Genomic DNA, 27,374 nt, shown 5'->3' with positions numbered 1-27,374 from the left:
CTGCAGGCATCGTGTCCCTGATCTCCCTGGCTGTCCTCTCCTATGAGCGCTACAGCACCATGATGGCCCCCACTGAGGCCGATTCCTCCAACTACTGTAAGATCTGCCTGGGCATCACCCTGTCCTGGGTCTACTCCCTCATCTGGACGGTGCCGCCGCTCTTCGGCTGGAGCCACTACGGCCCAGAGGGTCCCGGCACCACCTGCTCTGTCGACTGGAAGGCCAAGACAGCGAATAACATATCTTACATCATCTGCCTGTTTGTCTTCTGCCTCCTCGTGCCGTTCCTGGTGATCGTGTTCTGCTACGGGAAGCTTCTTTGTGCCATCAGACAGGTGAGTCATTGTGTGGATGAGAAGACTTGCTTGAACGGAAGAGCCGGGTTTCCTTTTCACATTAGCTTGAAGCTTATGTCTCTAAATCAGTGGTGAAAATGTGAAAGCTGGCACCTTTAATGTCAAAAAACTAACAAGCTTTTATTGTCTAAAGCTGCTCTTAAAGCTATTATTACATGAATAATGAATCAAATGACTGCAGCTCCCCTCAAGCTCTACAGAGTATTTTAGTAACAGAGTTCTTCCTTCCCACTGTCACAAAGCGTTTCCTCAGGGGGAAACTGTTGCGTTTCTGTCTACAATACTGTAAGGTCTTGACCTTACCATGTCGAGTGCCCTCAGATGACACGTTCTGATTTGACATTACATAATTTGAATTGCACTGGATTGAATTATCTTTGAGCTTACCGTTTTGTTTCTAGAGCCCACGGCTTTACTGTTATCTTTCACTGTCACCGCTCTCACCAAGGCAGCAAGCTGTCAGTAGAAAGTCTCTGAAAACCCACTTTTTAAAAAGTATTCACCCTCTTTAGAAGTTTTCCAGTTTTATAGGTTTTCAGTATTGAATCGTGGCTAATTTAATTTGGCTTTTTTGATTAAAAAATTTGCAAAAAAGACTCTTTAATGTCAAAATGAAAACAGGTTTCTACACAGCAATGCCAATTAATCAAAAATATACACTGATTAAGGGACTACATAACTATTTACCAGTTGAGCCTGTGTGGAGAGGTTTGAATCAGCCCTGCACATCTGGACACTGCAAATTTACTACAATATTCTTCGCAAAACTGCTCAAGTCCTGTCAGGTTACATGGGGATCATAAATGAACAGCAGGTGGACACCACAACAGAGAGAAAACTGCAGTAAATATTGCACTTACATTCATCAGGTGAACAGAAACTGCATATGTAAGTATGCTAATGTTATTGGCTTTGGACCATATCAAGGGTATTAGAGTATACCAGAATATTCCGGTTGGTTTAATGGTCAATATCATTAAAAATATATAAGTTTCTCTTTTATTAAACTGGTATGGCGATATTGTTGTTGTGTACTTTTGTATCATACGTATGTTTTTTATTATTTATACAAATTGTTGCTCCAATACTTAAATTTCCAATGCCCAGCTTTATTAGATTATGTTGAAAAGTTGTTAATCCCGGTGGCTCAGACCAGAACACGCATGCAGCATGTTTTCATGTGCACCCTGAAGGACAGGTAGTCACTGAGGGCATTTAAAGAGAATAACCAGGCCAGTAAAATCTTAATGGATGTCAGTCTGATGGCTGGCATGCCACTGAGTCTCTTCTTGATGGGGGACCAGCACAGGCCAGCGACAGACTGATGGCAGCCTTAAGGTAGGGTCCTAGTTTCTATTAGAACTTTCCAAGAACAAGTTGCCCCCCGGCTGCACTTCTTCAACCCGAGTCTGGGCTGGTGTTGTTACATTGGTCAAAAATAATGAATGGGACTGGTGAGTTTTCCGACCATTATGTCTGTCTCCAACCAAGGTGCCCCACTGAAACTGTAGCTTAAGAAACATCTTTGCTGATAGAGTCATGAGTTTTAGAGCATTCTCATTGATATCATCAACTACCTGACAGTTAAATTCGTTGGCAAACAATGTAGTCATTGTTGACTATGTCTATTATTCAATGCATCCCTAACCTCATGCTGACACCTTATCCATAACTGTGACATTAATAATTCTACACCTATTTATTTGTATGTGAAAGTGAGTGACGGAGAAAAGGTGGAACCAGTCTAGCTAATGTATTTTAAATTTCTTTTAGCTATTCATAACATGGTGAGAATAGATCACTTTTTGACCTGACTCGCCAAAAACCCACAGAATATTCTATTAGGTTTACCCAAACCAGCCCAACCGTGGTCGACCCTCACGTGACCAGTGTCCACTGTTTGCCTCGAGACAGCTGAAAACGGTAACACATCAAACTTCCATTTACACCTCAAAAGTGCATCATCCAGCAGTTGCTGCAAAAGTGAAGTCACTGTGAAAGAGAGCTTCAGGCTTTTTAGCCACAGCTGTCAAACCCACAAGGAGCTGGCATCATCCAACTATCACTGCTGCTGAATCAACAAAGCATCGCTAAAAACGATAAGGAAGTCACAGTTCTCCAGTAAGACTCTATGGAAGATGTGAGCCTATTATCACACATGCTAACATGACTTCTATCACCAGCAGCTCAGCTTTAGGCTCCTTTGTGTTTCACATATTAACCCTATGTCTTGAAGAAATGCTAGGAAGGTATGAATGATGGATTCTAAGTGGTCAAATAACAGCTATTGGAAGTTTAATAACTTCCATTACAGGCAAAAGTGGTTGTGGTTGTTGTGGTTTGTTGCTCTGCAAATCGACCTGAACACAATTACTAAGGGACTCCACTGGGCAGACGGTGGTGCATGTAGTGAACATTTCAAAAGAGATGACTCTGTGCATCCTGCTGGATCAAAACGGCCAAACTGCTGCTCCTCACACAAATGTGGGAGCTCAAGCTCTCAGGCCTTTTTTTTTTAAGAGTTTCTTTGGGGTATAAAACAACATTGTTAGGTCAAATCATCTACAGATGGAAGCTTGCTCCTCAGGTATCATTAGTATGTAATCACAGCTTTGCAACAAAATTCAGGGTTTTCTTCATAATGTTGGTCCAGACCTTAATAGTTAATGTGGTCTGTTTGCATTATTTTTATTTCAGTGTAAAGTGTATCTTCCTCAAATAGGAAGTGAGACATTTATGTATCTCAGACACAGTGGGTTTATTTAAAGCAGGCTTCCATTAGAGGCTCACACAATATGTTCGTAAGAAAATCAGTTTACATTTGCTCCCATTACTTTGGTTTTTGCTGTTATAGCAAGTAGACCTTTGCTAACATGAGGACCACAATCAACCCAACAACTCACTGCAATCATCGCATCACAGATTCACTAATCTAACATGGAGGTAAATGAGCAACTCAGCTACAGTCTACAAGACACACATTACAAATTAAAAGCCCTAGAAATCCTTTAGTTCATAACATAGCTATTATTGTGAAACATTTTCAGACATAACATATGCAACAACAGCTGGACGGGATTGTTTATCTTCCCAACAATCCCAAGTAAAATCAAAAACCCAGTATTTACCAGACTCCCGCTTTCTATTTGAGGCCAGATAGTACTTACAAAGCAGATGGTGGACTGGTAGAATCCTGAGTTATAGTTCCACATCTGGAACTGCTGTCATCCCTGGGACACATGGAGATTTTCCAAGTATCAACAGGTTCCTCAGCAGAGGACTGACCACCAGAATACCACAAGTTTCCTAAAGTACGTTGTCTCTCAGGATGTCCTTCTGTCTGTCTGCTTCCAACGTCTGAGTCTCGTCTTTTATTTGATTTAGCTCCTCAACTGTAGCCTGAACTTCCAGCAAAGACAGACAAGCATTAAAACTAAAATGACCTCCTGTAGTCCTCATAATTGTCCACTGGGTGATCCATCATTGTGTTTAACTGCGGGATTTCCTCAGAAGACAGTACGACCACAGTCAAAGTCAGCCTCACGCATGTAAACAAACCAGCATGTGCTGATGAATATGCTGGTGACAAGGTCAGCCAGCAAGCAGCCTGGATGGAGATTCCTGATACTTGTTTACTTTGGGTTATACTGAAAAGAAATATTTAAATGATTCAGGTGAAAATTTGCTTTTTTGGACATCTGCAGGAAGCTCATGCTGATGTCACTCGCATGCTTTTTTTGTACGACTTTGTACTTCCCCAACAAGAGTGCAAAGTTGACCCATGAAGGGACAGTGACCACATTAAGGGGAAATAAACCAGGCTGAAAGTGTTAACCCTTGTGTGGTCTTAACATCCTGAACACTCCTCCGTCCAAAGGGTCAAAAATGACCCGCCTCCACTGGGCCTCTAAAATAAAGCAACTTAACTGAATTTTCAATCCAAAATCTATTTTGCATAAAGAAACAACTTGTCATGCATCACACATGCATCTGAGCTTTTTGCTCTTCAGAGGGCAGAATGATGTGGACACCTCTCATTTTTATTAGATCTTACATATTACAACTGTTTTCTTCACTAAAATAGAGGTTTTCTATAGCAATCTGCTGCTAAAGGTGCTGTAAAGGTGTAAACATTATTTGTTTAGCAAGAGATAGTACTTCTATATCCTAAGAAAGTACCAGAAACGTACAGAAAGCAGCTTTAAATGCATTTTGTGAAGGGAACAACAGTGCATACAACAGTGCATAGCTGATATTTTTCTGAGATCAATCAATAGCAAACATATTGTTAGTTTCTCATTGTGTGTGTTTTAGTCCATTGTGACTGTGATCCTTATCTGGTGGTGTACAGTTCAGATGAAAATATAAACAAAGACGATGTTTCACTTTTTCTAATGTTGGGTTCACTTTAGAAAAAGTCATCGAATTTCAAGTTGAAAAAAGGTTTTCTCTTCTGTTAAACATAGTGGTCGGGTCATTTTTGACCCGAAGACAACACAAGGGTTAAAACACAAGCGTAGGATGCATCGTGAACAACAAAGTGTTTTTATTCATCAGTTACCTTGAAATCCTAGGAGTGATTGTGAGATGCTTTATGAATATTGGCCCTGATCACGTTGATGAATATGCAGCAGTGGTTGTCTGCTCTGGGGTGAGGAGGACAGCAGCTCATCCTGACAGTGTTTTCTATGATTTGCTCCTCTTTCCCCTCCTGTTGGCCGTGAACCGTGGATGAGGTAACCAGTGTTTGGTTTTTCACACACTGTCCCACACTGACTGGCTGGAGGAATATGAGGGGAGACAGAGTGGAAGGATGCTTGCTTTCTCTCCAGGGTAACACACATGCATGCGCTAACACACGCGCACACACACACACACACACACACACACACACACACACACACACACACACACACACACACACACACACACACACACACACACACACACAGAGAGAGAGAACCGCACACATAACAGTTTGCAAGAACAGGTCCCTGAGCAATTTTTCCAGGATTACAACTCTCTCAAATTCTGTGAGTATCACATTTTCTCTGTGTGTGTGTTCCAGGTATTTCTGTTTCACGCAGTCTTATTATGTGGATGTGTCTTCCTCAAGCACACAAAATGCAATTCCCTATAACATAAGTAATTAAATTTTATGATGAAGATACGTCAGGGTACAGTTGGGTTAGTGTCAGTAACGATGGTTAAGGTCAGAGTGGGGTTTTTGCATCTAAAATGGCCTGCTGCTCGACCAGCTCTGATTAGCTTCAAACTTTTAAAAAAAATTCTAAACTATGAATATTCAAAATGGCATGTGGACACGGTGAAATGTATAGAGTTCTTTTGTAACATAAAATACGTGTTCATTAATATGAAAAGAAAAAGGATCTTTGTTGGACATTCATAACTGATTAAGCAGGTTTGACAAGTTGCATCACAAAAACAAAACAAGAAAAGCACTCAGAGTGCAGTACTGCTGCTTAGTCGTATGATTTCCGACGGTTGAAATCTTGAAAATACTCGTGGCAGAAAGCACGGCACTATAGAATGTGGTCATTTAATACAGATGTACCCACAAACAAAATGACCTTGTGCTGAGCACAGGCGTTTTGTATTTTTCACACTGTATCTATTTACTGTCTTTCCTCCCTACAAAGCACACACTGTTCTTTGTATAGATGAAGGAGGATTCAGGGGAAAGTAATAGTGTTCTCTTGGTCTTTATCTGTTTTACCCTGCTTTTCTCTCTCTCTCTCTCATATATCTACCACACCTCAGCTTCCGTTTCTTTGTTTCTTTTTCTCACCTTTTGTCCCGTCTCTGTGCAGGCTCATATGTGCATTCTTTATCTTTAGCTCGTTTTAATGGCTCACCATGCTGCTCGCACTTCTTCTACTGACAATTCCATGTGAAACAAAGGTTCTCCTGTCAGTTCACATGTTGTAACACCAGGTGGGACAGATAAAAGCAGCCGAGCAACTTGTCCAGCAAAAACTAAAAGAGCTCAAATCCCCTATCTAATAATGCGATGCTCACTGGAGCGGTCCACACGGAAAAGACTGGATCAAGTTTGGGTTTAGTCCAAGCTGATGTGAATGCACCAGCTCATCCTCACTGGCTGTACAGTACAAGCAACTATCAGAGGGAAAGGAGGACACAGGCAGTGAGAAGGAACTTGAGAATTATGTTTCCTCAGCATCATAATTATGAGCTTATGTCTATCAGTTTTCAAACATGACTTCGTTCTACCTTTGCCTGGATGTGAAAATGTGCTCTTCGCTAAGTTAAACATTAAACTAAGCTTCACCCTGTCCATCAAATGCTCTGCGGATTTAAAGAACAGAAATGAAAAAGAGAAGAAGAAGACAGACCGACAAATAGACAGAGGCTCTCTTTACTTTCTTGTGCAGGGTTGTAAGTGTCTGTCAGTGTTGTCATCTCTTTTTTTTCTTGCCCTGTCTCTTCCTGTAATGGGAAATTGAAGTCTTTATCAGGGCAGACAACAGATGCTGTTTGTTCGTTCTTTGGCACATCAGTCACAGAATGTTAAATTTGCAAAGCTTTAAAAGGCTATTTTTTTTGGCAGTTTTTGGCTTTGGCCTTGTGCATGAAAGAAAATGAATCTCCCCAGCATTGACTCCATGAAAGTAAAGCAGTTTACTGTGTCTATTAAATTTGCCCAAGTCAATCAAAATGTGTTTATACACATACGCAACATGCCTTTAATATTAACTCAGTCAGTCATTTACAACTATTGTGCAAACACTATTAATGATACATCGAGTCTCCAGATAACTATTTTTAATGCATATCAAAAGAGTTAACGAGTAGGGCTATCAAAATACTACTAAATGATTAACATCAAGTCACTGGCTAAAGCAACAGCCATTAAGTCAAAGGGCTTTTCAGTAGAGAAAGATCAAGTTTTTATTTGGGTTCTGATCCAGTCAAGGTTCTTTAGTATTTGCCAATACTTGATACAATTTTAGTAGAAAATACACACTTTCAAGTGTTATACATCAGCTGTAGCACATGGCTGTGCCACCAGGTGAAGCTTCCAACAGTTCATTACTGTTGCGGCCAGAGGAGGTGGGCACTTCCATGTTGGCAAGCAGAGACCATTAAGGGAGTTTAGCTTGTAAAGGAGCGCCCTGACAGAGACTCGTATGAGGCTTAGTGACCTCAGATAAACAAACAAGTGTTAAATCAAACTGGAATGGAGTCAGACAGTGACCCAAATCTCAGTAAAGCATCTGAATGCCATTTTGTATTTTGTGTTTCTGGTGGTGGTCATAAATTCTGCCAATACTCACATCAACATTCCTGTAATCGGCCTGAGGATATCCTTTCTATTAATGATTTAAGATTCCCTGTAAGCAAGCCATAATGTGTTACTGCTGCAACTTCAGAAAAGTCCCCCACAGACTCATAAACAAACCAAACCATTATCATATAAATCTCAAAGCAGCTGCATTTATGTTGAAGGTGTGAAATCGCATTTTGCCAGTATCTCTGGGTATTGAAATAAAAAAAGGGCATTTAAAAGTCTAGAATAAATGTAAAAATAGATATTCAAGCTTTTGTCAGTATTAAAACTGCACAAGTATAATTTCAGCAGTGTGAAATTAGTGCTCTAAAACCAGTCCAAGGTCTACACAGGAGCTGCAAAACACAGTCCCTCTTAGATAAAATCCCCACTGGCTTTATTTGACTAAATGTATTCAGGCATGGCCCCTTGGGATATTGTCTTGACACTTTAACAGCAACATGCTAACATAGCAAGAAAACCGGACGCACCAACAGTGGCTGAAGGTATTTTCAAAGGCCACAAATACAACAAACCTTGGAGCAGTACTGAGGACAATCAGTTGGCTGCAACCACATGCTATTCTGTTAATTAACAATGAGCTAATTAATCAGCAGTTGTGTTATCGCTGGCTGCCAGTTCAGGAAATGTGAAACTCATTAAACCTTGAATGCTTTGTTTGTAATGTTCAGGAACTTTCTCAGTGAGTCAAAGAGCATGAAGCCCAGCGGAGGGCGGGGTGACAGAGTTTGGGTATTTTTATGTCCAAAGGGACAGCATATCTTTGTGTAATTGGAAATAGCCTGTTTTGGGATTAGGAGGAATAAATTATATGTTCTCTTTGTCAGTCCCTTCGATATAAGAGCTCTCTGCACTTGGACCAGATTGCTGCCATTTTGCTTTACCAGGGAAACAGCAGAATGTACAGTGCTTGGGTCTCCACCACCCATGCTGGTGTGCTGGACAACAAAGTGAAAAGAAACATCCTCAACGTACTGCATATATCACTCATTCTTCAAAGGCTATAACACATTTCTTTATCACTCCATCTTGGCGGATCACACCTGAGAGGTATACAGAGTATAATAGGGTTTTGTGTGCTCAGCTTCCTACAGTGCTTTTCGTCTCACTTTGATGCAGTACAGTCACCAAAATACTTGAGGCAAAAACATTGTGCGATGCAAGGAAAAGGTCACTGTTTCACCACAAAGGCACATCAATAGTTGTGTACTTGTATGACAACTGGGCCCTTTATGCATAGTTTTACATAATCTGGTATCTGGATTGATATTTCAGTCGAAATCAAGATAATAATCATCAAATTCGATGCATAATTTCTGAATTTAGTTAACTACTAATTGTGCTTGGTTTTGAAATGCGTCTTGGACAATCGGATCACAAGTAAGCAGCACTAAATTAAAGTGGAAATGCCACCCCAGCACAATCGCCAACACGTATTGTGATCCAGTCACTCAACCTACCTGCTCAGGTGGTCTGAGAGCCACATATATTTTGTAGTGTAAAACAAATACATTCTAATATATCACAGAGAAAGATGTAAGTGGAAAATCTGTTTTCAAGGCAGGATGTTGTGGTTGTTTTGGTGACAGACTCTATGTGTATATTTGTTTTGGAAACACTGTGGTTTCCAAACAAATCTGGTGTTTGCCTTCATTTCAGCGTTTTTTCAATCATTGGTTTCATTTTTTTTTAAAATTCAGAATTAATTTATGTCTGCAGTCTCCAATCTGTGGTCTGTAGCAATGTTCCACCAACAGCACTATGTGATTGGGTACATGCCACAAGCAATAGCCTGTCAACATTAAATAATAAAATCTTTTAATTAACCATTTGTCTAACATTAATACGCAAAGACATTTCAACAAAAGTTTTGTATTATTTCTTTGTTTGTATACTACCTTTTAATATATCTGTATGTCTTTCCTATAAATCCAAATGCAGACATCACGGTTCTTACTGAAGTCTGTGACTGAAGCTCCTGCCCTCCATGCTACAACAATGACCTTCTTTCAAAATAAATCTTCTTCTTGCCTTCAGGATCAAAGAATCAACTGCCTGCTCACCATTTTACACCTGCCCCAGAGCATGAATGGATGGTAATTGCTTAATTGTACCATGTGTTGTGGAAGAATCTCCATTCATTGTGTGTAACTATTCATTTATTCACGTTTCTTTAAATTTCTCCCCCGTCTGTATGTCCTTGTGGATTTCTAGTCAAACTCTCTCAAGTGCTACAACATTTCTCAAACATCCTGCAGGCAATGTGGCACCGAGGTAGAGATGGAGACAGGGAGGGAGATGAAAATATCAAGAGAAAGTGACGGAGGCACAGAGATTAAAGAGCTACGAGGAGGAGGGTGGAGGGAGGAGGAAGAGTGACAGACTGTGACTGCTGGGGTCCTAATTTAGTGCTGGCCTACATCAGATGTAGTGACCTTGTGCTGATCATGTGTTAATGTGATTGGCCACAAGCAGATTTTTTTCCCCACCTTAACCCATTTGGTAATTTCATGACCTGCTATCATATTTCACAAAAATAGGCAGGGAGAGAACTGGAGGGGAAATTTAAATGCAAATTAGCTGGTGGGCTTTGGATTAAGAAATTACATTTCTGCCTCCACTTACTTTTTTGACATCGACAAAAGGTACTGGGGGAAAGTTTCTCTACCTGTTTCATAAGCAGTACATCTATTTATTGTATCTAACAGATATTCTTTCCTAAGAGTTTCTTTCTCTGATTTTAAAATTATTTACAATAACCTGGCAATACTTACTGCTTGATTGTTAGGGGTGCATGAATATGGCAACAATGATAATCACAGTCATTCTAATCAATACTGAGATCAAAATTATTCATTCATTTTGGGGACAATATTTTCAAAGTGCTGATTTCACTTAGATGTTGGATTACATTCCTGCTAACATCAGTACAAATATTTGTGTCAAAACATCACCTAAAGAAGATTCACCTATCCTAAAAGCAAAATATAAACAGAACTCTATTCAAACTGCCAAACCTCTTGAACATCTGCTCAGCAAAATGCAGCACAATTTGCCAATATTTGGTAAATGTTTTACTTGCTGGCTAGCTAGTGCACTGTGCACAGAGAAGCCTCTAGTCTCCACTCAGTTACTGAAGCACAACTACTCAGACAGGTGTGAGACCAAAAATGAGTTTGAAAAGAGTAAATTAAGGTGTTGTATGTCACATTTACTCAAATTGAGACCTAGAGATTTGTCTACATAAAAAAGTTTTCTATTTGCCGAGTTTCTTTTGAAAAGAGCATGCATTTCAAAAGTCACTATTCCAGTTGATCATGTCAATGCAATTGCAGGAAGCCAAATTTGTGATTGAGATAAATACTAATATTGTTGAGTGCTACAACAAACCGTTGATTAATCGGTAAGATAATCGACAAACAAATATTTAGCTTTTAAAAGTAATTATCTCAGTCATTCCTACTCCGCACCTTTGTAAATGTGAGGATCTCTTTTACATCGGTGCAAATTACATGTATTTGCATTTTGGGACTTTTCCTCAAACAAAAATGAACATTTTAGGAAATCCATTCAGGTTCTCGGAAACTGAGGTGAGCAGTTCTTCAACAGTCAGCCTCAATGTTTCAAACTAAACACAAATAATAAAATATTGGCTTAAACATCAGGTCATTGAGAAAATGATCAGAAGATTAATTTATAATAGTGGTGGGACATGATTAAAAAAAATAATTAATTACAGGCTTTGTAATTAATTAATCGCAATTAATTGCAGTTTTGTCAAATAGCAATATTTGACACAATAAGTGAAGTTTTTCAATTCAATAAAATTGTGGATGACAGTTGAATCAATGAATAGACATATATGTGTTTATAATTTAAAATTTATTTAAAAAAAGGAAAATGGGACATATAGAAAAAGGTGATGACTTAAAGCCCGAATTGGTTGTTTTTTCCACTGTATGGCACATAAAATCAGCATAAGTAGTTCAAAGAGCTTCAGAGAGTTGAAAATCCACAGATTCATTCTGTTTTCATCTTTTCTGGGTCTGATAAATGGTGTCATTTTGATGGTTCTTTTTACAGGAATATCAATTTTTATTTATGTAATTTTTTATAAACAAAAAGTTTATAATTAAGTTATTAAAAGAGATATTTTTGTTGTTTAGGTTATTCCTCCTCCAAGGAGGCAGAGCCTCGACGGAGTAAAAACTTAAACCACAAAAATGTTTCATTTCTGTTTATCTGCATTTTTCATCTGTCTGCTACATTCACAGATTACTGCAAATCTAAGTACAATTATAGCGATTTTATTCAACATTTTAAGACTTTCTGTAAACTCAAGCACTGTCTAGAAAAGTGGTCTATTATGGGATGGCTACACCGTTAGCGGTTAGCATGACTCGTAGCTAACGTTAGCTCTGGTGCTAACAGCAACATGTTTTACACTGAGGTGATACCGTCGGCTTGAAGTGACGCAGTGATCAGAAAACTCTTTGTTGTACAATTTGCACACAACCAGGCTTTTATCCAAGCTGCCATCGGGAAGATTTTTAAAAGGAAAATTTCTGTCCAACAAGCTCAATCTGGTCTTCCTTCCCTGTTCACCAGTGCCTGACTTCACTCAGTGCTTCCTGTGCTTCTTCTTCATGGCTACAAACAGACTTTAGGCTCATTACCGCCACCTACTGGGCTGGAAGGTTCATCAGAGTTACCGATGTGACAGAAATGAGGGAACTGAGGAGGGCGCAATTAATCGTGTTATTATTTTTAACGCATTATTTGCGCTGTATTTAATTAATCGAAATTAACGCGTTAAAGTCCCAGCCCTAATTTATAATAAATACAGAATTCAGTTGCCACACTGTTAATGTTGGGACCTTGACAAAAAAGTAGGAGTGTGTAATTGCAGATAAGCTTCTGTTTCTGTTACACATTTTCTGCAATCAGTATTTCTGTTTTTGAATCTTTGCACACACTCACACACAGTACAACAACAGCTTATTTTCTGCAGTGACTACTTCAATGTATACCTTCGTTCTTGGTCTTTCGCTATTGTCTAAGCTCTCGTAGTCTCATTCTCTTTCTCTATCTCCGAGCTCTCCATGTGCCCTGTTCACATATTCTTTCCCTTTCACTGTGTCATTATCATCCATCTTCTTCACCTTGGTTGTCTCAGTTGCCATGATCACTTCCATTCCATCTCCACCTCTCCAGAAAACAACTGAAAATATGCCATTTTTGTAACAATGAGACAGTTGCGGACACCTGATAGCAAAATATGGTGAGAACCCTTTATTTTGAGTGATGCACATATGCTCAAATGTTTTGTTTGTTATGTATACCCACTTGGCGTAAACATTGATTATGGTCATTTCTTTCACAAAAAAAGGTCTATTATAGCCAACTTTTCAAAAGGCAAAGAAAACACAAAAATTTATGATTCTTGGTGGAATTATGTCTCATTCAAGACATCTACACTGTTAATACAAGAAAGGCAGAGCAAAAATATCTGCAGTTCCAATGAATAACTTGTTTGTTGATTAGTTGATTGCCAGTGTTTAGTCTTGCAAAATTTAGGATCTCACAATTTTTCTTGTCTTAACATAAAAGTACATTGAAAATCATTGGTATCAGTCAAGGTAGGCAGGGCATTTTAAAACATTATGAGGCCCTTGAGGAATTGTAAAGAGCATTTTTCAGGTTTTTAAATCCTTTATACAATAATTATTTCAAAAAATAATGGGTACAATCTAAAACCATGTATCCAAGTTTTTTTTTTTTTTTGTTTGATAAATTATGGGAATCTGATTAATTCTGAGGCTTTCAAGTGATGGAGCCATTTCTGGTAATTAGATAGTATCCTTATCTTCCAGTCTGACAACAGATCACAAAAAAGCAAAACTACAAAGGAAATATAGATAGTTTCATTAAAGGTCTGGTATCTTATGCCCTTTGGACTCATTGTTTAAATTGCTGAGACTATTTTAAACATATCTGTGACATTTAATTCAACAAAAGCTTCTTTCCTTACGTTCCATTACCTTCTAAATTCTAGTGTATTTTTTACCACACATATATATATATATATATATATATATATATATATATATATATATATATATATATATATATATATATATATATATATATATATATATATATATATATATATGGTAAAAAAAATTATCATTATCCGTAATGAAACAGAGTTCTGGAATGGGCTGGGAAGAACTTGCGAAGTCATGACTTAACAGCTGCAATATGAACTCCAGCTACAGAAGTAATGTTGCACTCAACAAACTCAGACGCTGTCCAAATGGGAATTTCAAAATGTGAAATAAACGCAAACATAGCTCTAACCCACTCAAAAGGTAAATTTTCTTGTCGTCTACAAAAATAAGCAGCAACTAAGTTAAGATTTAGAAAAAACATTGATCCCTCATTGGGGAAATGTAATTGTTACAGCAGCTAGATACAGAAGAGATACAGATACAGGTGAGAATAAGGACGTGGAGAAAGCTCTTTAAAATGAGTTCAAAGACATGCTAGTGGCTGTAAGGCTGTACTCTGAGGCTCTGAGATGAATGCAAACGCTACCATAACCTGCTCAGAATGGCAATACTAAAGTGCAGTTGTTTAGCAGGTATAACATTTACCATTTTCACCATCCTAGTTTGGAATGGTAGGAAACTAACATTTGTGTATTTGTACAAAACACAAAATACTTCAAAGTTTGATGAGAATTATATCAGATTTGCAGGGATTGGATCAAAAACCAATGTCACTATGCTACAGGACAAATGTTAATGTTTGATTTGATAATAGCACTTGATAAAAGTTAATCACCCAAATTCTAATCCATCCTTAAAATGACATGGATCTCTGTATAGAGTTCACGGTAATCCTGACTGCCATCCCTGTGCATTAAATATATTGAACTAAACTATCTTCAAAAGCACAGGAGAGTCTGGTTGCTCACAGGCTTCAGCAACCCCTTTAACCATTATCTTGATAGTTTAATATATTCAGCATCAGAGACAGCCTTGTACTATTACATCTTGGATCATTTGGCACCGTAAAGGCTATTTAACCTATTTCACGTTAAATATGGAACTAATATCTTTGATGGTGTTAGTATTCAAGGTTTTGTTCACTCAGATTATTGCATGGGAAATTGGCATTTGAGAAATAGTGCTATAATTGGAGAACCTTGCCAACAGTCTTGTAATTTCATCAAAAAAGAGTTGCAGTGCAATATCAGTCAAGTTGAAATTAAATCAGGAATAATGCCTTTACTATTTATTTCCACTGTCTGTTATATTTATATCCCACATGCACTCAAGACATCTGTCTGATCTACACAATGATTACTACAGCATCTATCATTGAGGAGCACATACGTCAAAACATGGCCATCTAACAAAAGAGAGCATGTTCTTAATTACACTCTCCACCCAGGAGTATTTGTACATTATCTGCATGACCTTGTACAGGACTGAAGGAAAACACACGGACAGAAACATACAAATCTTTGTGAGGACTGTGACTGATAATGCATGCCCTTTCCCTTAAACTAACCATAACTCTCACAACTAACTGCCCTGACTGATGCTCAAACAGCTCATTGAAGCTCCATCCCAAAGTGAAGTTCAAATGTCGTCATTTTGGAAAACTGTCCTCAATCCACATAAAGGTAGTTAAACAAGTATAAATACACACACAGCTGAGGAAGACACTGTGAAAAATAAATGACTCTTGGACAGATTAGTAATTGGCCAACTCATGTCTATACATTATCACAGTAGCACCAGCAGCCACTTAGCTTTGCACAAAAATAGTCTGTTTTATACTCAAGTTTTTGTTCAAACAAATAACGTGATAACAGTTGAGCTTTAGATGTGCTAGTGGGAGGATTTTGCTCTGGTTTTGTTTCCTCACGTCTCCAAATGACATGCTAAGCTAAGCTAAACTAAGCTAAGCAGCTACTGGCTTAAACTTCTTACAGACATGGTATGGCATCAGTCCTCTGATCTAACTTACCGCATAATGTATCAGACACAAAATGAAATTTAAAAAATAAAATATTATAAATTATTGGCAATAGCCTCACATGTCTAATGTTGAAGCACAAATTGTTCTTAAATCTGCATTTCTAAATCTAAATTTCTATCTTCGCCCTCCATGTGTTCAGCTAAATTCCACTTATGAAATGCAGCGTCTGTGTGTCGCCAACACTCTAATTACACTTCATCCCTAATACAAATTACCAATAACAAAATGCCCAGTGTGTTGCACTCGCATCATTTACACGGAATGCGTGAGCTGCCTTTTTGTGAGCAAGCCTTTATAAGTGCAGTCACCATGAAACCCCTCCAGAATTGTGAGAACCCTTTTAGAACTGGCAGGAGGATGTATCATTAGTTTAGTTCATAATTGAAATGTGCTGGTCTGACAGCAGCTCTAAAGCCATTTATTTTTCTCCAGTTATTAAGACTGATTATAACAGATCTGAAAGAGCTAATGTTTTTATGGCTGTGAGAATAATAATATATATTAAAGGAGCTACATAGAGAAACAAATGGGTATTTCAGGTGGGTGGTATTAAAGTAAAGTAGTAATATACCACCAGCCCTCTTTATCTTAACTCCCATATGGATGTCCCTCATTACTTTTAAGTGACCCTCTACTGAAACTTGTGCAATGAAGGATGTGGTAATACTCAAGAATACTGCATCATGGAGCTGTTGTTATTGTTTAAAGAAGTATGTATAATTTAAAAGACACATGTATAGCATTATTTTAGTTAGAACAACATATGTTTATATACATTGTATGTTCAGTCACTATAACTTGGCTACATAGTAAAACTTTTGACAGAGAGAAAAAGTTCCTTTAGTGACCTACAAGTCTCAAATGTCCATATTATTCCAACAGAAACAAAGTCTTTCCTGTGTGTATTACTGACCCAGAAACTCAAACCGCATTGACCACACGGGTAGAAATTATTAAATTATTCATTAACACTACATTAATTATTGACACTTGAGCCATAGGCCTCTGTTAGGAGACAAAGTTTTGATGACTGTCGTCAAAACGCCACATACAGTATATGTGCATCCTATAATTCCCATCACAACCAAACTGGGACAGAAGCTCTGAAAGTATCAACCCCAATTCTGCTCGTGCTAAAGCTTTCATGTTGGCGTCCCAAAGAGGAAACCAGAGTGCAGACACCAAAGTCGCTGACAAACTTTGAACCACTGGCCAAAAACACTCGCTCCTCTGTAGTAGCATGCAGAGCTAATAGCACTGCTTATATTTTCAGACCAAAGTCATAGCAGAACAGAACTTTCCACAAGTGTTGGCTGACAGTCAACAGCCGAAGACTCATTTAGGTCCAGCCAGCCTCGTTATTACTTTAATTTGTTTTTTTTAAGCTGCTGTTCGCATGTGTTTGTAAAATTGCTTTCGCTTCAGAACAATGCAAACATTATGATACTCAGCTGAGAGGTTACGTCCTGCCGAGTAGCAAACGCAGAGTCGTCTTCAGTGTCAAAAAAACATCAGCAAAATAACTCGTATCAAACCACCTTAGCAATTACATAGAGTGAACAGTAAATATTATAAAGTTGTTTTTTTTTCCAGATACACCACACAGTTACAGCAGAAGATCAATATAGGTTCTGTTGATTTTGTAGATTCATATGATTTGAGTCGTGATTCGTGTCTTGCTATTTCAGAATAATTGTTGACCTAGGTTTATTTTATAAATGACTTTATTTAAAGCCAACTCATAGACTAGATAAGACATGAGATTATGAGCTGTGTTTTTTCTTAAGATAACTTTGTTTTCATTGTATAACACTGCATTTCTGTTGCATTAATATTCACAATGGCATAGCTTGATAAACCTTACAGTGAAGGTCCCATTAATTTAAAAAAAAAGGTCTAATAAATCTTCATTACAAAAGTTCTAACCAGGGCTCAAAAGTCTTTTTGGTTCCACAAAAACTTGGACTATGCCCTCCAACATGACAGCATACACCTTCATTGGAAAATGACACTGGGTAATTCTGCAGAACATTAAACAATAAAAAGGCATGTCAAGGCATGTGTCATCAGCCTTTGACACCTGAAAATGATTCAATCTGAGTAAAATCAGAGCATGATAGGACATATCCTGTAGTTACCCAGGCCAGCTGCACTTCACTGCTCAACTGGTCAATCTAAAAACAAAAGCTAAACATGTTGTGCTGCTATGATAGAGAGTCTCGTGTCCTTAAAGAGTTATGTTTGAGCGAATGTAGGTGGGACAAACACTGGCATATAAGTATTTACCCGTGTTAACCAAAATGTACCTTGACCTACTGGAGATCATAAAAACCCTCAGCTAATTGTTATCAACTGACTGTGACAATAGCTACAAAGAGGTAATTAAAAATCACATGGATTCACCTGTCACAGTGTCTTAGTTGACGATTTGATGGTCTTACATCTTGGACAATCTTACATTGGCATATGATATGCATTTCAGAGGAATGGCAAAGATTACTTCATTAAATAACAAAATAACAGCGCTGCCCAAGCTTTCCAATCTCTGACAGGATGACACAATTAGAACACTTACTGGATGCACCATACATGTTGGAGGTGTAACTTCTTTTGTGAACACAAGACAGCATGGCGGACCACGAATAGCGGCGATTAGACCAACACCCTGATAGAAGTGTGAAAGCAGAGCAGATATGAATCACTACTTCCAATTAAGACTTTCAGACTAAAATCTGAACACAAAGCAGATGCAGAGAGTTGTGAGTTGAACCTTTCATCTAAAGTAGGGCTTTGTATACGCACAACATGTCTGTGGGAAAAAAAAGAAAGAAAGTGAGGCGTCAGTATGGTTGCTGTTTTACTATTTTCTCATATCACTGGCTCTCTGCCTGTCCTGACCCAGGAAGCCATGGCCTAATTGAAGTACATATTTGAATGTGAGGCAGCCTCTTGTCTGGCACTACCAACCTCTGCAGCCATCTGTCTGTAGACTGTAGCAGCATTTCATCGTTGGCTGTGACACTCATACTCATTCATTCAGCAAAGCAGATGAACAGTGATGCGTTCCTTGGAATTATGGCAGTCTTCTTTTGCCATATTTTACAGGCCACAGGTTTGTTGAGGATGGCTTCCTGCTATGGTGACAGGGTGTGCTTGCCTGGCTCCACTCCGTCTGTCTTTCTCCTAAGGATATAAATCTAACATCCCTCCTGAGAGTTCTGTATCGGAAATGGAGCACCGGCCACAGATAGATTATCACTTTGATTGGGTTCTTCCTGACCTATTTTCATGCGTTCACTTGTTCCCTGGCCACCCTTTATAAATTTTGTATGCTTATGGAGATGTTGACTTCTGCTGAAGATCGCTGTTATCAACTAATTATTCCTCTTTAAGAAATCAAAAGACACAATTTGTAATCTATCTTCTGCTACTGCAGCTTTTTGTAGACATTTTCTTCTTCAACATTACATTTCAGTCTGCCATTTGTAACATTTTTATTTTTCAAGTCAGTCCAATGAGATTGAGCTCACATCCTTGGGCTGTAGTGCACCTGGTTACCTTTAAAGTTTCACATTTAAATGCTGGGCAGCGGAAAGGCCCACGTGTGGTTGAAGAGATGCTCTTAAAACTTTGCCTCAGGATGGAACTGCAGCATGATGACCTGCATCAACAGGGCTCCCATGATTTGTGTTGGTCCTTTGCAGTCCACTCTTTTTCATCAAAGTCTACCTTTGTGTTTGAGGTAAAAAATAATCAGTAGTCAGAGAGACTGTATCGTACCGTTTGTCTCGTTCCATCTACTGCATTAATCAGTACAGTGTTTCAAAAGAATCTTCAAGAATGTGCAAAGAAATTCTGTTCAAGGGGAATGGAAGTTGTTACTGCAGCATCAAATTCAGAATCCAATTCAGTTCTAGTGTTTACTATATGAGCCTGGCATGGTCAAGCGCCTACCCACTTTGAAGATGTACTTTATATGATGAGTTGGCTTCTAAGGTCCTCTGAAAGCTTCCTTTCTTCCCGCTGATTCATTTCTTCATGAAGGATACTGCCATTCATAACAACTCTGCTCCCTCCTCTTAGCTTGAAGGTTCACTTCAGTTCAATTTGTAAAGTTTGTGAACAGATCTTAAGAAGAAATTTCTAAGTAGGAACATTTAGCACTATTTGAAGTCATGTTTCCTCCACAAGTACAAGAAAACATTGGAGGAAATCAGCGTGCTTTCACTGCAGGGACACGGATCTAAATTAAGTTACAGGGAAATTATTTTACCCTCCAAAAAGTCCCTGCTCTGGGGAGAGTACTTTCAGAAAATTTAGGAACCTTGGAGGGTTTGAGGTGGGGCAGTCGCAGATATAAACAGTTGTCCCATTTTCTTTTTTTTTTTTGTCTGCATTTATTCTCATTGTTTAACTCCACAAAAGAGGTGTCAACATTGTATGAGATTGATGCATATTTTAGTCTTGCAGCCAAATATTTTAATATTTAGTGCATGTGTGTGACCATCACCGGCCCTCCCTGAAAGCTAAGCAGATATTCTTTATTAGAATTCCCTATGATGAGCCAGGGAGGGCAGTGCTACACCTCAGTGATGTGTGGGGGAAACAAAGACTGGACAGAACAAACAGGACAAACAGGATGAACAGGGATAGAAACTAACAGGTGGTGCTATTGCAATTAAAGATTGTAAGGTGGTGTGTTATTCCCAACTACTAACTGCCCATCAATAATAAAAAAAAAAAAAAAAACACACAAAAGAAAAAGAGATTCAATAAATAAATAATTAAACAAACGGTTCTGAGCACCATAATTGTGGATGTCTTGATAGTATAGAATAGAATAGAATAGGCCAGAAGAGGATACTAGTGCAAGAGAGAATGAGTTTAGGGTAGAGACTCTGGAGAGATTCTCAGCACATTCTGGTGGGTCCCATCATTCACTGACAATGGGACTCGGCAGTAGCTGGCGAGACCTGAACAAACATGCAAGTGTGAAGGACCCCGAAGCCCAGAACAGCAATCACGGCAAGGCAGGGCCAAGCCAACAGGACACCTCTCCCCCCGGGCTGTAGGAGCCACAGGGTGGCGCCCCCAGAGAGCCACCGGGGCCACCGTGAACGACGCGAACCCGGAGAACAAGAGGGAGCAGCTACCAACACCCCCAGTTGTCCCATTTTCATGTGACAGTGAACAAATGTGTCTAAACTTTCAGATCTTTAGATCGCATTGGAAATCAAGATAATGATCTGAAGTAATCTCTTAGTTCCTTGTAAAACATCCCTGTGCCTAAAAGGTTCAGTACTTTGAGTGAAAATGACGCTTAGGAGTATAAAATTAATAAATCAAGTCCAATATATTGGGTTTGAGTGACTAATAATTCAACAACATGTCTACAAAAGATTCAAAGTTCAAATGACTGTCTACATTCTTTTGTACTCATTGTATGACATGACTGTCAATGAGACATGTTAAGTGCAAAAGAGTTAACATAATACAGTAATGGAAACAACAGTATTATATTTGCTATAAAGAGAGTGTCAAATAACTATTTTTGCAGCCCCAAGTTTGGAGAAAATGTAAATTCTGATATCTGTAGTGTTCCACTTTGACTAATTACCTTTTCCTGCACCATATAAAATCAAATATTCATGTAGATAATTAATTTGTTGCTGGAATTTAATGTCCCCCTGATGTATTAAACTGGAACCATACTGGGGCAATCAATAATATTCATAGTGAATGTGTTTAAAACCATATGGCTCCTCCTGGTAAGGTGTGGGTGTGAATTTGTATGCGCTGGTGTTTTAGGCAGTTCCAGGACACACTGAGCGATGAGCTGTTAGCCCCCTGCCGCTAACTGATGAAACACAAGGACATAACAAACAGTGGTTCTCTGCGAATAAGTCTGTGTGTGTGTGTTTGTATACACGTGGGTGAACATGTGTAAGGGAGTAACATTTAACAGCAGTACATGGAAGTCTACAACGGTTTTATTGCAGAGTTCTTTTTAAAGGGGCATTCAACCAATTTTACACAGGAAGTTCACTTTACTCTTCATAAGGAGGACTTTGCATTTACCGGGTTTTTCCTGTCAGCGTAAGACCTGGGCACAGTGCTGAAGCTTTCTGAGCTGTGCCTAAGCCAAATGAACTGGGAAAAAAAATCTGCTGAGAGTAGTTATGGGTTTCAATATCCAGCTCCATTTTGGATACCGTTCCAAGTTGCAAGCGGTGATAAAATATGCGGTGAAGCCCGTCAGTACAGATTGGCTTGATAGTGAATTACTGTGGTTTCTTTTAGTGCCAGCTTGTCTGGTAATTGGTCCCTAAATCAATGTTAAAATTCCCAATTCTGGTATTAGCATGATTAGAAGAAGCTAGATTAGTAAATATCAATTTATATCTGCTAATATAATACACTGAGTGAAATAAAATCAGCACAGTTTTCATTTACGAACAATAAAACAACTTTGGAAGATTCAAAATTGTGCAAATTGTGAAAGTCTACAACCTGTGTTGTTTTAATAAATATTGTAATGTTGTAATGTGAAAATGAACAGTATTTGTCAGATGACATGATAGTTTTAGGGGGAAAGACCTCAATGTGTCCAGACCAAATGGCTCCCATTCCTCCAATGCCGTCAGCAGGTTGTAATGAAAGTTGATGAGTTGCATTATGGGAGTAGGGCAGATAATATCCATACCAACGACTGCATGGTTGTGGTCGAATATTCAATTTTTTCGCTTTGGAAGGTTCCTAACTGAGTGAAAAGGCCCAGACGTATCTAACAGGCAGCCATCATATGGCTGGTAAATGCTATGAGCAGGTGCTTCCTTTCTTATGTCCTTTTGTATAGAACACACTGGAACATCCTTTAGGAATGTCACAATTCCTTGCAGCAGCAACATTCAAAGAGATGCACCATCAACAGCAGACCCACTACGACAACATCTACCACTGCCTGATTAAGTAGCTAAGTTTAACCTGCACTGCAGTGGTCTTGTCCTCATGAATATTCCTTCCTCTTTCACTGTTTCCCTGACGTCATGTTGTTTTCCATCAAGATCAAGGAAAAGTGTTTAGGAAGAAACATAGGACGTATTTTATTCCTGACTACTGGACAATAAATCTAGGAGAACTCTGTCCTCAGTCTGAGAGTACAGTATTCTACCAGGTTCAATGCCCTACCTTGCAATTATACCAAACGTCATTCAGATTTGTGCCAAAACATAATGGACTCTCCAACTCGTTTTGTGAAATTCGATATGGCATTTTTTGCTGACAGGCAAACAGACTAACAAAGGCACTAAAAACATACCTCTGCCTTGCCTCTCGCTATAGCGAAGGAACAAGTGTCCTGCTATTTTTGTTTTGTGGCCAAAATCCTGGAAACACTATGCTAACTGGGTGCTAAGAGGCGTGACCATCAAACTGGATTCCTTGATATTTCCCTCTTGAAAACTCGGTCGTCATTAAATCTCCTCTGTTTGCAAGGTGCTGTCAGTCTTCCGGATTGTGCGTCTGTGGCATTTTGTGTGTGAGTATACATGTAACAGATTGTACAGATGCACCACCACTGTATCAAAATAAACTTCAACTTTCCACTTATTCTGCCTAATTTATCCCTCAGTGGTGCCAGTTTTGTCATTTACACATTTCACACCACTGTAGAACCAGAAATATCAACATTCGCGCTGTATACATGGGTGCATAATAAAAGACACTGACTGTTTCCCTGGTTTATTCAGTTGTGTAATAATGTTCTGAATAAGTGAGTGTGTCCATGACCAAATGAGCGCTTTGAAATCTGCCTGTGTGGGAGTTCATGTGGTTGTGTCACCGCTTGTGTCAGTGAGTCTGATTGAGTCAGCCAGCTATCGACAAACAGTACAGACCCATCAAATGAGTTGGAATAAGACACTCCGTCTTTCAACAAACCCTGTCACACAAATAAATGCCTTCAAGGGCCCAATTTAGTTCAGTGAGGCGACAATTTCCCTGTAGAGTTCCACCTTAAATTCAATTTATGTTTTGATGGGGTTCTCTTCTTCAATTTAACGCAGGTAGAGACTGGTACTGAATATTTGAGGCAGTTGTGATGTCAGAGATGTCACTTGTGTTTGCTGAAAGCAGGCATGTGTAAGGACGGCGATGAACTCATCTCTGACACCTTTCTCACAGCCAGTGGATACGATTCATTTCGCTGTTGGTATTTGGTGAACTCTATAAAGACTTTTGACATCGAAGAGAACATCAGTTCCCTGATTTTTTTCCCCTTAATCTAGAGTCCCTTTATAGCTTGAGGAAGGACAAGAGACAGGATCTCCAGACATTACCAGAAGCAATTTAACGGAGAAAAAAGCCCTTTAGGTCTACAATTCAACAGCTCAATTCCACATCACTGGTACAGTACTCCCCTCTCCTTTTGGTCCGCAGACTGCTGTTACTCCAAATGAAAATGAATGTCCCGGTGCTCCACCTCGGCGTACACATGCATGCCACCGCACCAACCATCCATTCACCACATCCGCCGCTGAATTCCCCCAGCAGCCTGACAGAGCCTCACCCTCAATTTAATTTCTGAGTCCCTCTCTTACAAGTTGTTTGTCTGCAGAAAGCAGCTGGTGATGCTTATTCCTCTGCACCGGACAGATTTACTTGATTCTCCCTCATTCAACAAAAGTTACAATCATGCTCCTTTTTAATTTTTTATTTTTTTTTGCCCGACCTTGCAGACACCTCAATGTGGCGGCAAGGGGTGGAAGAGATGAAGCAGTTGGGGGGAGAAAGAAGAATGTGGGGAGATGGAAAGGTGGGGAAGAAGAGGAGGGGATAGCGAGTGTTTGTAAAGCGACTCAGTGGAGCGTTCAGGATTCTTGCTGAGAGAGGCCCTTTGATAGGCGACAGACAGACGTAGTGTTTGGCAGGCCACAGGAGGCTGTGGTGTACAGGACTAATGCAGCAGACACAAATCCTGCGATCAATCATGTTTAGCAGCCAACAACTGTGCTGGCAGAACACCCAGGCCGACTCAGGAGCTGGAATGCTGAGGCAAAACAAGCCAGTCGAAAATGCTGCGCCCACGTCTTTTCCCCTTTTGGGGGTTGTGTGTTTGCTTGTGTGTACTATCTGACAGTTCGTCTGGTTGTACAGGTGTGTGTTTAGATGTAAACTGACGTGTTTGAGTTGAATGTTTGTGTTATTTCAGATCTGGGTGCATCTGCGTGTCTATTTTAATGCAAGAAAGTTTCCATGACTATATTTGCAGGGTGCATACATACATCTGAGTGCATATTTCTGTACAGTATGTCTGTGCATCTCCACAAGCCACAAAGCACCATCAGCATAGAACCGGAGTTGTGTACAGCTGATTGGCTTCAGCAGACATTTCCACTCTCACCCACTTCAAGTGAGTCATTTCAGAGGAGAAATGTCACTCGTACAATCACTGATATGTTTTCATGTGACTCTCAGCATTAGTTGAACGTCTTGTCTCAGTGACTGCACTTTTTGCCCCTCTGGCAGAGCAGAGGGGGGATGGGGAATTGATGGAAGGGCGAAAAGTGTGATTAGATTGGTGAGGATGTAGCTTTCTGAGGCGTTCATGTTCTGGTGCCAGGATTTGACTTTGCTTTGATATCGTGGTGCAGTTTCAGCTGTCAAAGTCCTGCCAACGGGGGGAAAAAAAAAAATCATCCAGAGGAATTTTCCAAATGAGAACCAACAAGGGTGTACTTTTTAACTTGTCAGTTTCCAGCTATTACAGAGATGCTTGAAACAAAATGAGCCACTTTTATTACATCTACAATCCCACTACTGTAGGTCTTACGAAGCCCTGGCTTTCAGTCAAGAGCCAGAAGTTAGGGGGTGTTTTGACAGAGACGCATGATACGCTTGTGTTTAATAAATGATCAGATAAAAAAAATGTCAGTTATGAGAAACCGTTTTTTGCAAGTGTGAGTTGCAAAAGTCAAGAGCCGTGGCATTACGAGTTCAAAAGTTTCCTCCTCATTAAATAAACTTTAAGAGTTTGCAGTCATGAACACACGCTGTATCTACTATTTTGTTCCTCTCCACATAACTTTAGTCACATTCAACAGTCACAAGATAAGTTTTTGGCTCTCAGCATTTCAAAGTTAGACGCAGCTAACTTACAGACTTGAAAATGGAAAACGGTTTCTGTAAAAGATAGAGGGAGATATGGAGTCAGAATTTACAGTAAAAGACTTCAGAAAATGGCTTCTAATCTTTCTTTCCTGGTTGAGGTGGTGTAGTGCTGCAAAGCTGTTCCAGCTCACCTCTCCCAGGAGCTTCACGGGTGTTGACAGTGCATTCTTGCAAAAAATTCTCCAGGCGTGGTAGATACTAATTGCTTCAAATGATTTGGCTTAGGTCTCTGTTTTCCAGAAGGTCTCTGGGGCTGTGTGCGCTTAAGGACGACAGCCGGAGATGGTTATTTGTGGCGGCTTGTTTAGTGAAGTGCACCTACGTGACAGGCTTGTCTCTTAAGGTTGAACACACGTTTGGCTGCAGCTGCCACACTTTTCTCTCCAGCCTGGTACTGGCCAAGCTGGAAGCCTCACCTGCTGTTTATATCATGGGGCAAACTCCCACAATGACAGCCTATAATGAGGATAGAAAGACAAGAGCAGGAAAAAGGGAACTCTCATCAACAGCAGCACTTTAGTCTCTCTGCTAATTTGGCTCTAAAATTGGACTCACAGTCGGAGAAATCAGGTATAAATCCACCTGCAAGCAGCTCTTACATATATGCCTGCATTTCTCCCCCTCTGGGAAATTCACTCTCCCACCTCTCCTCTTTCTTTCTGCTGCACCAATCTACTCCTTCCTTGCTGTCTGCCTTTACCTCTCAAACACCTTTTCTCTGCTATATCTCACTCTCTTCTGCCCTCACCCCAACGTCTGGCTCCAACTTCCTGCTTTCTGTTGCATCGACACCACCACCAATCTCACAGTCTAATAGCCGGTGTCTGGTGCTGCTGCGGGTGGGCAGGAAGGCAGGCAGCAGCTGGGGAAGGCACAGGAGGTCTGCTGCCTGTTTTCCAGCCTCCCAAGGCTTCAGCAGCCATTCTGGCAGCCGCCCGTTCCATCCGTGTGATCAAGTTAGCTGGCCTGAAGACTCTAAATGAACTGATTACATGGAATAATTAAGAACATTTAGAGTATGCTAATACGGTTGCATGTGGGGCAGCAGAGGAGATAGAAGCATCTGGTCGGATTGTGGTATAATTCTGGGTCACTGACAGTCATTATGGACAATGTATTCTGTGTGTAACTCATTAACTATTAGGGACTTGTGTGGTGATTGTAGGGATGCAAATCTGACAGAATTTCCTAAACAGATAGTCAGCCACATTTACAATCAAAATTTGATTAGTTGTTGGAATTAATAAAATATTGATGATTTCCCCAATGCTGGTAAAAGTGTTTTAAACCACTGGCACTTAATGTCTGCTGCAAAACATTAGGAATTTGAAGAACAGATAAAGTAAACATATGGTAACTAGATTATAAATTAAATAACAAAAAAATACTTTATTCAAAATGACTGTTAAATGGCTATCCTGACAAAATCCAAACTATTAATCACAGCAAATGAGCTGCAGTGTTCCAGA

General features: G+C 39.5%; 1 protein-coding gene across 1 annotated transcript in view; it reads left to right on the top strand.

Annotated features, from left to right (window-relative positions):
- LOC111588102 (vertebrate ancient opsin-like) overlaps nt 1–27,374 on the top strand; it is a 77,403-nt gene that overhangs the window by 10,178 nt on the left and 39,851 nt on the right. The window contains exon 2 of the mRNA XM_023298255.3: nt 7–335. Coding sequence (XP_023154023.1) covers nt 7–335 — 329 coding nt within the window. The remainder of the gene's footprint in view (nt 1–6; nt 336–27,374) is intronic.

This window comes from Amphiprion ocellaris, chromosome 10, assembly GCF_022539595.1.
Source record: "Amphiprion ocellaris isolate individual 3 ecotype Okinawa chromosome 10, ASM2253959v1, whole genome shotgun sequence".
NCBI classification, from domain to species: Eukaryota; Metazoa; Chordata; class Actinopteri; family Pomacentridae; genus Amphiprion; species Amphiprion ocellaris.
The sequence above is the reverse complement of the archived record's forward strand: the minus strand, read 5'-3'. Positions and strand labels throughout refer to the sequence as shown.